The sequence below is a fragment of the Castor canadensis genome, chromosome 2 (assembly GCF_047511655.1).
Source record: "Castor canadensis chromosome 2, mCasCan1.hap1v2, whole genome shotgun sequence".
NCBI lineage: Eukaryota > Metazoa > Chordata > Mammalia > Rodentia > Castoridae > Castor > Castor canadensis.
Genome location: NC_133387.1, coordinates 138,438,282 through 138,450,620, shown reverse-complemented (window position 1 = coordinate 138,450,620; position 12,339 = coordinate 138,438,282). Strand labels below are relative to the sequence as shown.

Below are 12,339 nucleotides of genomic sequence, written 5' to 3'. Positions count from 1 at the left end.
TGGAAGATTGAACTGAAAACAGCATAACTTTGGTGAACCGAATGAAACACAGGACAAAAAGCACATGGCGCCAAATCAGAGTGACATTTGAAAACCACATTAACATAGCATGTACCTTCCAAGAGACTTTTACATCCAAATGTGTTTCATCCAGATTATGCCTCTTTCTCTCTACAATCAGCAATTTTTTTCATTGAAAATATGGATCTCAAAGACATTTATGTCCACTTGCTAACGGGCACCATCAAATAAGCCAGCTCTTCTAAGTTATTTCCAAAATTACATTGTCTGGTAATAAGTGTCTAGCATGGAAATGTGTGAAGTCTGTAGATCCTGTTATCTGTACTCGCGACTCACTGCCAAATATCCAGTGTATTAAATAAGAATAGGTCTCTGTGGGCTGCAGAGGTCCTAACATATGTTGTCAGAATTATCAACTGTCATCCCTCTTCTGTGTGTTTTGTACTGGAATGAGGGCAAGAAATTGTTTACCCGGGGAAAACTTTGAGGGCTATTTTTCTTTGAATGAAGATCTTCCAACATGGTATTCACATCTGAAGTAAAAAAACAGAGTTACACAGAACCGAAACAGATTTTTCTTTGCATTTCATAGTGCACCTGCATTTTACTTACAAAACACCATATTTGCCTCTACTCTGCATTTTTGCAGTCCTCAGATATATCATAATTCCATAGAATATTTTGGAAAAATAAATCCAAGCAGTGTTGAAGAAAGGATTATAAATTAAAATTCATGTTCCATTGTGCCTCTTCATAAAAGATTGAAACACAATTAAACTTGTCTTAATGAAGTGGGAAAAAAGAAACAAGCCTAAATCACTTCCTTGTTACCTAACCTAGAAAGTTTCATTTATTTTTAAATAAATGGTAATGGTGCTATGATCTTTGTAGACTTGGATGTAAGATTTGTAAAGTCACAAAAATCTAGATGGCTGTTGCATGAACTAAACATTTTTTACCCTAAAAATAATTATCAGTAGCATACACTGAACATAATGTATAATAATGGAGAATTAGAGGTGATTTAAATGATACACAGTAAGAAAATTGTTGACTAAACTAACATTTTAACAGGATAGAAGATTAGGTGGCAGTTAAATTCATATTTTGGAATAATATCTAATTACTTGGGAAAATGTTTCTGGCAATACTTAACTGAAAGAAAAGCAAAATTCAATTGTATATTTAATAAAATCTTTACTTTGTGATTAAAAAATAAAACATATACACACAAAAATGTGTATAAGATAATATGCTATCAAGAGGCTCTTTATGTATAATTACACTTCCTATTTATGTGTTACTGACTTTTCCTCATTGTCTAAAATAATCATTTAGTTTTGAGTCAGAAAGATACATGATAAAATACTGAAATAGACTCGAACAACTATATAACAGAGAAGTATGTATTAAATGCCTATTGGTCATATTTGGAAGAATTGAACCAAAGATGTAAAGGTGACTTCATTATTCCCTTGCGTGCCTAGTTATTGCATTTAAGGGCTATTTTGTTACAAACCACCCTGACTGACTCTTCTTTGTTGATGGAACAAAATGAGGGCTGAGATTTTATTCTGCACCCTAGCATTTAATATTTATCAGAAACTGTGCTTCCCTGAAGTTTGTGGTTCAGTGACTGGGGACAAGTGACAAGAATTCATTGCACCATTGGATACTCTACTCTTCCTGTTTGAATTTGGTATCAGTGGAAGAAGATGGATTTTGAATGAATCCAGCATATTATGTAGAAGACTAAAGTATACCTAGAACCTAACAACATAAAAATTTTAAATTAGTAAAAAATGCACAAACAAAGTAAAAAGACAAATAATAAGCTGAGGACATGTCAGGAGATTTAGGTGTGAAATTAGGTAGGGAGAGGTAGTATAGATGAGGATGTGGAGGTCAAAGATCAGTCTTTTGGAAGGGTGAGTCTGGTGGCGTTTGTGTTTCACCCACTTGATTTTTGGCCTGATTGCATATCACTTGCATTAGCATATTCTTAATATTTTTCTTTAAATTGAATTAAAGTATTTTGGGGAGAGGTAATTCAGTGGTAGAGCACTTGCATAGCATGTATGAATACCTGTATTCAATCCCTAACACCATATATATACACACACTTAACTCATAAAATGGTTTTAAATTTATCTTCATCACAGCAAACATATCCATGAAATCATGAGCCTTGTACATTTATACCTCTTATTGGTACAAATTAAAATGAAAATAAATTAAAAACATCCATCTGGCATTCTGTCAGTGATACACAGAGAACATTCTGGCAAATGTGGGCATGGAAGGAGGGAGATGAGATAGTCCACGTTTTGACCATCCTGCCTGTCTCCTGGGTGCTGTAATACCCAGTGCTGGTCTCTTGATACTTACCTGGGGTGAAGTTTTGCTCATGGAATTCTTCGGAAGACTGATCTCCCAGAATGGTCCTTAGAGCAAGTACTATTTCCAGAACCGTGTTGACCAGAGGTGATCTACTCTAGACAGCAAGGGGGAATGCAGATGAATGCTTGGGGAATCAAGCACGTGTGTCATAATGCTAAGGGAGGGATTAGATGGAGATGTGACAGAAAGAAAATGAGAGAGAACACACAGGATGGAGGGGTGCCACTTACGGCCAAGGGGTTATATGGTCTTCACTCTCGCTTGTACTATAAAGGAGAGTTGTCCTTAGTAAATTGTGTGTGTGTCCTATAAGCTATATGAATTAATAAGATAATTTAATTTATTTACACTGCTAGTGATTTTCATCCAACTGTAGAATTTAGAATTCAGTGGTGAATAGCACTTACTAGGATCCTTTAGTTCATCCTGAGACTCTCAGAGAGGACACTACTTGCACATTTCCACAGTCACCTGGGGAAGCATGCAACTGCTAGCTGAAAGAAGCCAGTCTATGAGTCCTGCCCCAGCCCAACCTCCCTCGTCTGTCAAGGCCACTGTGGAACAGAAGGGACATTATGATCCTGGTCTCTCTCAGGCCTGGCTTTGGTCCTTTGCTCACAACTACTTCTTAATCTTTTTCATTTATTGGCTTCTGAGTCCAAATCAACTTTCTGTAGCCAAAAAAAAAAAAAAAAAAAAAAAAAAAAAGGCAGGCTGTGCTTAGAAATTCTCTTGTGATTTTAACTTCTCCCCCTGTGCTCCAGACAGCCCTTTTCCCTGGGGTGGTTGCAATGGTTTCAGACCACTGTCCTCCCTCTTTATATTAAAATATCCACTGTGTTTTGTGTTAGTAAACTTTTCAGAAAAATTCATTTGTTTATTTGCACGTTTATGTATTTGGAATAAGATGAATCAAGTCCAAAAGAAATAGATAGCCATTTCTTTTGTTCAAGAAACTCCCTGGGAGTGGGTGCCATGACTTGCCTCTCTTTTATTTTCATGTAAATTCATTTGTAATTAGTACACAGAAGCATAAAACTCACGTATATTATTGGGGTAATGTGATGGTTCAATGCATGTATATAATGAGTAATGTTTAAATCAAGTTAAATCTGTGTTTCCTCAAACATTTATCATTACTTTCTGGTGAAAATGTTCAATATACTTTCTTCTGCTTTTGAAGTAAAATACAGTAAACATTGTTATTTGTAGTCAACCTTTTGTGTAAAAGCACACTAGAACTTCTTGCTCCCACCTAACTGTAACTGTGTACTTATTAATAGTCTCTCCCCATCTGCCCCTCTCCAATACTCTGCCTGGCCTCTGGTAACCACCATTCTACCCTCAACTTCCTCAAGGTCAACTTTTTGAAATCCAAATCTGAGATCATGTGATATTTGTCCTTCTGTGCCTGGCTTAGTTCATTTAGCACAATGATCTCCAGTTCTATCCATGGTGTTGCAAATGGCAGGATTTCATTCTTTTTATGGCTAAATAGTATTCCATGGTATATAGGTGCCATTTTCTTTACCTGTTCATTAGTTGATGGACACTTGGGGTGTTTTTAGTTCTTAGCTATTGGGAATAGTGCTGCAGTAATAAGAGACTGCACATGTCTCTTTGACATGCTGATTTCATTTCACTGACACATCTATAGCACATGTAGGGCTGATTCAGTGTAGGCACTGACACATTACCTTGCGTGAGCAAGTGGGTTATAACATTGCAGTTTACCGTTGTGAAGGTTTTTCATTAGATGCCTCACAATGGCACCTTTAAAGTGGATAGGATCCAATGTTTTTTAATCCCCATTTTGCAGGTGAGGAAAAGATGAGGTTCAGAGATGGAAAGGTCTGCCCAGGGCTCTACACAGAGTCGGTGATGTGTGACTTCCCCTCCTTTTTGAGAGCCACTTCTCAATTTAGAGTTGAGGAAGATGGGGTTCAGCTGTTCTTCTGTCTGATGGTTCTTGCTTTTCTGGACTTTCATGGGATTCTTGTTCTCTCTTTTCAGATTACAGGACAGGCCCGTGTTTTACTGTGGTCAGCAACCAGATGTGCCAAGGACAGCTCAGTGGGATTGTCTGCACAAAAACGCTCTGCTGTGCCACAGTGGGCCGAGCCTGGGGCCACCCCTGTGAGATGTGTCCCGCTCAGCCTCACCCCTGCCGTCGTGGCTTCATTCCAAACATTCGCACAGGAGCGTGTCAAGGTAAAAGCCAGCCTGGTGGGATTATTAATGGGTGATCTTCTGTGCTTTGGAGAGCCATTCTCCAGAGACGTTCAAGAGAATGGAAAAGCAGTGTTAGAGAGAAACTCTGCCATGACATCCAGCTAACGCCTCAGGAACGTGGCTCACGAGACACAGTGAAGTCTGGCTGGGATTTTCTTGCCAGCAGTATCCTCCCTGACCTCAGAAGTCTTTCCATGTACCTCTGGCTGCAGGGGTGGTGGCATTCTGTGTACAGACATGCTGTGCCTTATAGTGATGCCACGTAGGAACCCAATGTAAATTTTGGGAACAAGGTAATTTTTGTTGTTCTTCACTTTTTGTTTTTTTTGTCTTCCTCTGAAACTGTTCTCTGTCTGATGGGTTGCACTTAACTGACCTGAAGGAAATTGTTCCTCTCGATATTTGACATGCTACATTATACATTTTTTTACAAGTCAGAAATAAATTAGAACTGGTTTCACATTTTAAATATCCCCAGATGTCGCCTGCTCACTGCTTCTTCTGCCTCCCCTAGAAACCCTGACTCTGTTTTTGGCTTTCACTTCTGTTCCTCCAGCTGTACAAATTCTTTTATTGTCTGGATGTCTGGCAGGAAGCAGAAGGAAGTGAACGGAGGCAGCTCCACACTAAACTGATGGGATTGAAAACTCCCAGGCTCTCTCTGCTTCCTTTTGACATGTCCAGTGCTTTTTTAAGATAGTTGCAATATTTTCAGAATATTCAGGATGTGATTTCTGAGGAAAATGGTTAATAGTTCTACTTTACTCTACACTAATTCTCAGAGTAATCTGCACTAAAACAGAGTTTGGGCTCTGTCACACAGTTATGTGGGTCTCTATTAAATTATACTCCAGTAAATGCCACTTCTGATACTGTTAGTCCTGATTCACTGGCTTCCACATCCAACATCAAACATCTCTGGATGCCCTTGAACATATAGTATTGAATGACTGAAGCACCAAAAAGTCACTTTGAAACCCCAGAATTAGAGAAAGGATTGATTGTAGAGTTTTATAAAAATAAGAGTTAAATGCCTTCTTTGGTACCTTCTTATTTTTCCCATTCTTAGAAAGTCCCAGTGAGTTTTGAAGAGTGTGTTAGTCTCCAAGTTCTGAAGTTAGCTAATACCCATGACTTGTTGACAGTGACTAGAAAGGCAGGCCTCAAGTGCTCAGCAGCCTGTCCATGAGTTCATCGTCAGAGGTTAGGGTGCTTACAAAAGTAGGAGAAAGAGAGGGAGAGGGAAGAACCACCTTCTCCTTAGCTGCTATTGGTTTCATACAATCTGGATTTTCCCCAAATTAGCTTCCTGTTCCTTCCACCATTCAATATCTAAAGGAAAAACAAAATTTTATAAGAAATTTGTGAAACCTCATGGCATCAAAATAGCAGTTTATATTGCCACTTGGAGGGTGAAATTCTTCTGACTTTTTGTTTGTGTTGTTATCAGTTTGTTTTCTTTCTTTCTTTCTTTTTTTTTTTTGAGAGATTCTCCCAGCATTGTGGGGTTCTCTTCTTGCTGGTGTCTTGGAACATATAACCAGTGGAGAACTGCATTTATATTTCCTATTGGCCCATGATCACCAAGACTATCTGTATTTGCCTCTGTATGAATCCACAATTCCAAATAATATTATAATAAACATATTCAGGATATCAGAAAATGGAAAATTCTGGTCTAAGACAAAACTGAAAACATTTATGAAACGTAATCCAATTATATTTCAATATAGTCATTGTGGGTCAGAACAATCCTTTAAAACAGTAAGTGACACTTTTATGCCAAAATAAATGGCTCTTCCTTTAGTACACCTTTTACTATATGCTGACTTTTCTCAACAATGAGTGTTGAGATTGATCCTACAAACAGCAATCACTTTATTGCTTCACTCAGTGAAAAGGAAACTAAAGAGTATTCTCGAAGAATACTCAGAGCAGAGGAAGAGATGTGAGACTCGCTCAGCGGGAGCTCTCCATACAGTCAGTCTTTTCTGTGTGATGAATAGAGAGATGGAGAGACAGACACAAGAAGACAATACCTCATGATCTCCTATGTAGATTTCAAAAAGTTGATCTCACGGAATTTGAGAGCAGAGTGGTGGTTACCAGAGGGCAGGCAGAGGATTGGGGAGGAAGGGATGGGGAGAGGTTGCAGTTAGATGGGAGCAAGAAGATCTGGTGTGCTTTTGTACAGTAGCTTGACTACAAACAACAATGATAATATACTGTATACTTCAAAATATATTGAAAGTTTTTACCATCTTTATAACTGGATGTAGTGAGCCTAAGATGATGAACCTTGGTCTGAGTAGGTTAATATTTGGGTTATACATAAGACCACAGTTAGTCCTTAGGTGTTGGGTTAGAGCTGTTGAGCAAAGTGGACAAAGTCTCTGTTCTGTGGAAGATTAGATTGTCCATAATATGTAACACAAAACAGATCCATGTTGGTGAATTGGTTGTGAGGGCCAGCGTGCTATATGTAGCCATCACACTGGCTAAGGAAAAGTCACTGCTGAGTGTCATTGGTGCAGAGACTGAAGGATGAGACAGAATGAACCACACAACACTCCAGGGGGAGGAGCATTCCAGGCAGAGGGGCCACCACTATGCAATTCTGAGGCAGGTACATCCTTGGTATATTTGAATAAGACTGTGGAGTGGCAGAGGAGTGGGAGATGACTGAGTGGTGAGGTCAGAGAGCAGAAAGGTCATATGGAACTTTCTAGAACTTCCCAGGGACTTGAGTTTTGTGCTGGGGAGGGACATAATTTGACTTACTTTAAAAAAGATTCTCTCTGGGAGATACTCTGCCAGTAAGATAGGTCTACATGTCTAGCAGCAAATATCTGAGGTGTTTAACTTTTCTGTACAATTCTTTAGAAGGTAAAGAGGACCTTTCCAACTCCATTTGTATAAAACATTAACTGTCTTACACAGTCTGAGGGACCTTAAATGAATTTTGTTTTAAGCACAACATTAAAGGTAGTTTTATAGCATAAATATATTGCATACTGACTTTTAAGAATTTTACAGGTAACTAATTATTACTGCTAATCTAGAGATGAAAATGAGACAGTAAATAATCGCCTTTTATCATTATATCCTAATACTTTTCTACATATGTAACAAAACCCACAAGTTAGCAGTAATATTCTCTTTTGCCTGAGGGAAAATAAAGAACACCTTTTTTTCTTTTTTTTTTTTTTTTTGTGGTACTGGGGTTTGAACTCAGGACCTTACACTTGCTAGGCAGGTGCTCTACCACTTGCACCACTCCACCAGTCCTTTTTGCTTTTACTTATTTTTTAGATAAGGTCTCACATTTATGCTTGGGCCAGCCTGGACTGCAATCCTCCTATTTGTGCTTCCTGTGTAGCTGTGATGACAGGTGTTCACCACCACATCTGCTTATTGGTTAAGAAGGGATCTTGCTAAGTTTTTGCCCAGGCTGGTCTTGAACCATGCTCCTCCTGATCTCTGCATCCTAAGTAGCTGGGATTATAAGCAGGAGCCATCATGCCCAGAAAGATTACTTCTTACAAAACATTACTGACCAAGTTATGTTCCTAACAACTTATTTGCATAATATAGTTGTGAGAAATAGTTTTTCTCATCATATTCCAAATATTTTGATGAACACATCAATATAAATATGGTAATATCATTGTGGACAAAATCACATTTTCTTCTGCAATGAATTTTATATGAATCTTTTTCTCTTCCAAAACCTGACAGATGTGGATGAATGCCAGGCTATCCCCGGGCTCTGTCAAGGAGGAAATTGCATTAATACTGTTGGGTCTTTTGAGTGCAAGTGCCCTGCTGGACACAAATTTAATGAAGTGTCACAAAAATGTGAAGGTAAGAAATCTCATGCTTTGTAGCAAGGGGAATGGGAGAGGGCAGACAAAACTCAACATCGGTGACAAGCTTGTTTCCTAATTGTTCCTAAATCTTTCTTTCATTGTTATCCATGAAAGTGTAAATATAATATTCTTACCAGGAATAATATTCCTTTGTGCCATTGAACCAGAAAAACCCTGCAGCTTTTTCCACTTTTACAGTCCCAAAGTAAGAGGCCCATCTGAATCAAATTAAATATTAAAACATGAAATATTTTTGGACCAATATTTGGTCTAAAATGTTCAAGACACATGTTTTTGCATAGTTCTTGAGACATGAATTTAAATTTGATCATTAGATATCATTCAGAATAAGACATCGTCTGATGTTTTTCTAGTTAAAATGTATGTTTGAGATTTTTTTTGTGGGGGGAGTATTAACTCACAAATTTATGCTCCTAGTACAAGCTTAGGATTTTCTTTTCTGGAGTATGACATATGCCTCTCAAGTGGAAACCTTTGTAATGTGAGCCAAACGGAAAAGTAACTTGAAGTAAATTTTTGTATTTGCATTTATTTTATAGAATAAATTTCTAAACATGTGTATTATAGAACATGTTTTCATATTCACCACTAATGTTATTTGTGCAAAAAGGCTTGGCTTTCAAGTGCTATTATTTCTTTGTGAGCAGGAAGCATCTAGAAAATAAATAGTTAGCTGTGCACTCTCTTTACTTTAGTAAAACATATATAATAATGTCTGACAGCAAAGGAGCAGTATTCTCAAAGTTCTCTGTCTTATCAAGCTCAGAAGAGAAAACTCTCATTCTCAACTCATTCTACCTGCTGTGATCTGAGATTTTGTTTAGATTATGTAATTTTATTGAAAACAGTTGCTGTAGTATGTATACGCCTAGACTGTAGCAATGAGGCATAGTTCATTCAAAGTTATTTATCTGGGCTTGGATCCCTAACCTCTTTGTTGGTTGCACAGTATATCATACCAGCAAAAGAAAGCTTTAAATTTAAGGTGCAATTCATCAATGACATGCCAGACATTTAATATTTGCTTGCCCATTATAAAATAAACTAACCCTGATAGAATTACCTTTATGGGTTGGGGTTGTTTTTAGGTTGTTATTCATCATAGAATTTATAACTGCTATTGTATTCTTGGATATGTTAGACATAGTTATTTGAGGTAGCTGAGAAACATGCTTAGTTCTTTCTGTACTAGGGATTTTAACAAACATCTTACGTTTTAAAGAACAATAAAATTGACTATAGATGAATGTATTTAGAAGTTGTATAGTATATCTAAGTTTGAAGCAAAGAGTATTGATGTTGAAGAAGGCAAAGCACTCACCCAGGTCCCCCCTTTGATGTTATCAGTAAAGGACTGTGTTTTGGGTGTGTTAGCTGCCCAGGAGGTTATTCAGGCAGCACTCAAGGTGACTTCATTTCCACTCACATTCTGGTGTTTTTTGGGCTACATTATATTGTATTGTCTTCTTTCCTAGATGAAAGCTCTTACAACTACTTTAACAACTCTGGTTCCTAATATTTGGAACTTTTTCAAATATTGTTGTGTAGAGTTTCAGGTCATGGACCTCTTTTTATGACATTAATTTAACAAGCTAGTAAAATTTATCACATGGAAAACCCTTGGAAACAGTGTATTGACGCTTACATTTTGAGCTTTCTTAGTTTGATATATTCAGCTGTGAGAGATACTGTCAGCTTTGAGACTTGGGACAGTACAGACGAGGTGACTTGTCCAGTCTGTGTTTTGCTTTGTGGAATTCTGAGAGCCTTCGGCCTGAACTGGAATTGGTTTTGTGTCTCTTGCTTTTCACTCAGACCAGTAAGTTAGCAGTCAAGAATAGGCTATGGGTGTGGACTAAACAGAAGATAAAGATTAATGCTCAGGCTGAAAGAAAAATGATTCAAATCTTATACTAATCCCAATAAATCCATTAATATGGTATATCCAATGGACCAAAATTCAGCCTGAGAATTACTTAATTCTTTTCAACACACAAAAATTTTTTTCACCTACATATCGGACTCTGTAGCAAGAAGATAAACAGAACAATTTTTAGCTAGACCTTTTTTTCCCAGTTTGCCATCTACTATTACATTAAATTTAGATGATTTTTTCCACCTTTTTTAATGCAAAGTTGATATTAGATAGGATATTCTTTCATTAGTACTGCATGGACTCTGCCCTGGAGGCTGGTTTGAATATTGCAGACCTGTCTTGCTCTGATAGGAAAGTCAACAGAAAGTCCTCTAAGAAGTCTCGGCAAACCGGGTCCCCTTTTTTAATTCCCTTGCTCTTTTCCAGTTACAGCACGTCACTAGGGGAATATCACAACTCTAGGCCTAGGCTAGCCTCTGAGTAGAGCAAGCCTAGAAAATCTGGCTCACAAACACCATAAGACAATAGATCCGGTAGGAGCCCGAGGAAGATGGTTAGGCACAGCGGTGGGTTCTGTGCCATTGTGTATTGGTTATCTTTCCATCACTCTGAAAAAATACCTGAGGTAATCAGCTTTCAAGGAGGAAGGATTTATTTTGACTCGTGGATTCAGTCTATTATCCGTTGGCCCTGGTCTATCATGGCAGAAGTACCTGGTAAAGAGGACTGTTCACCTCATGGCAGTTGGGAAGCAGAAGAGAGAGGGAAGGGGCTGAGAGTTCCAGTATTCCCCTCAAAGGCACACTGCCAATGCCATAACTTCCTTTCATTAGGCTCCATCTCCTAATGGTTCTACCTCTTCCAATAGCACCACACTCTGGAGACCAAGCCTTCAACACAAGGGCCCTTGGTGGCCATTCAAGTTCAAGATCAAAGCACCTTGTGAGCATTGTTCTGGCATCTTTGCCATTACTTAGAGTAACTTTTAAATGAATCTTCCTCTTGTCTTGGAAAAGATATTGGGTACTTTTTACAGTACTTACAAAAAAACTGATTCAATCAAATGGGTCTTAGTAATTCTCAATATGTAAGAAGGCTTTATTTAAAGTGCTTTTTATGAGATTTTACTTTTTCAGAATTCTCCCTTCTTTCTCAAAATATCATCTTTTCCCCAAACTTTAGCTTATATAAATGTGTACAATTTACGTGCATTAAGTAATAATTAGATTTTCATACACCTAAGAAGAAAAAGATTGAGATTTACAGCTGTTATTTGGGAAAAAGAGTTCATGCTCACCTTTTTATGTTCTTTCCAATGACTGAGGAGTGTGTGTACTGAAAGAACATGAGTCTGTCCCCCTTTTTCTTTTGGGAATCAAGTCCATATTTGCATAGGTTACTGTGGGAGGAAATTAAGAAGTAAAAAGTGTAATTAAGGGATTAAGTTTTATTTCTGGAATAAATCCCTTGGATTTCTAATTAACCACTAATATTTTGGGATTTAAATTATTGTCAGCTCAGCCCTTAACAACTAGAATGGCACTGCACGATGCAAAAGACTTTAAAAAATGAGACCCCAAGTCTTTTTACTCCTTAACATGTGAGCCAAAGATCTCAGGACTTTCCTTCCCAAAATAATGGCATATTTACCTGATGACTCCTTTCTGTTAGGAGCTCTTGTTCTCTCAGGCACAAGGAGAGTCCCTGGGGTGCTTGGCTTATTGCCATGGGTGGGGCTCCATCTTCTGCAGCTAGTTGCAGGCTCTTGACTCTTAATGCTTGGGATAACTGGCACCCAATACAATTTGTGGAATGAAGTCTACGTGTTATAGACAAAAGAGCTCTGTGAGCAAGGTCAATCTGGCCCTAGTTTTGGTGAAGTGCCCAGTCTCCTGTGGGATCTTAGACACACCATTTCTG

The 12,339-nt window shown here is 38.0% G+C and overlaps 1 protein-coding gene across 2 annotated transcripts in view; it reads left to right on the top strand.

Moving 5' to 3' along the window:
• Positions 1-12,339, top strand: part of Fbn1 (fibrillin 1) — a 237,322-nt gene that overhangs the window by 99,768 nt on the left and 125,215 nt on the right. For both annotated transcript variants that reach the window (XM_020160570.2, XM_074065892.1), the window contains exons 7-8: positions 4,435-4,632; positions 8,392-8,517. In XM_020160570.2, coding sequence (XP_020016159.1) covers positions 4,435-4,632; positions 8,392-8,517 — 324 coding nt within the window. The remainder of the gene's footprint in view (positions 1-4,434; positions 4,633-8,391; positions 8,518-12,339) is intronic.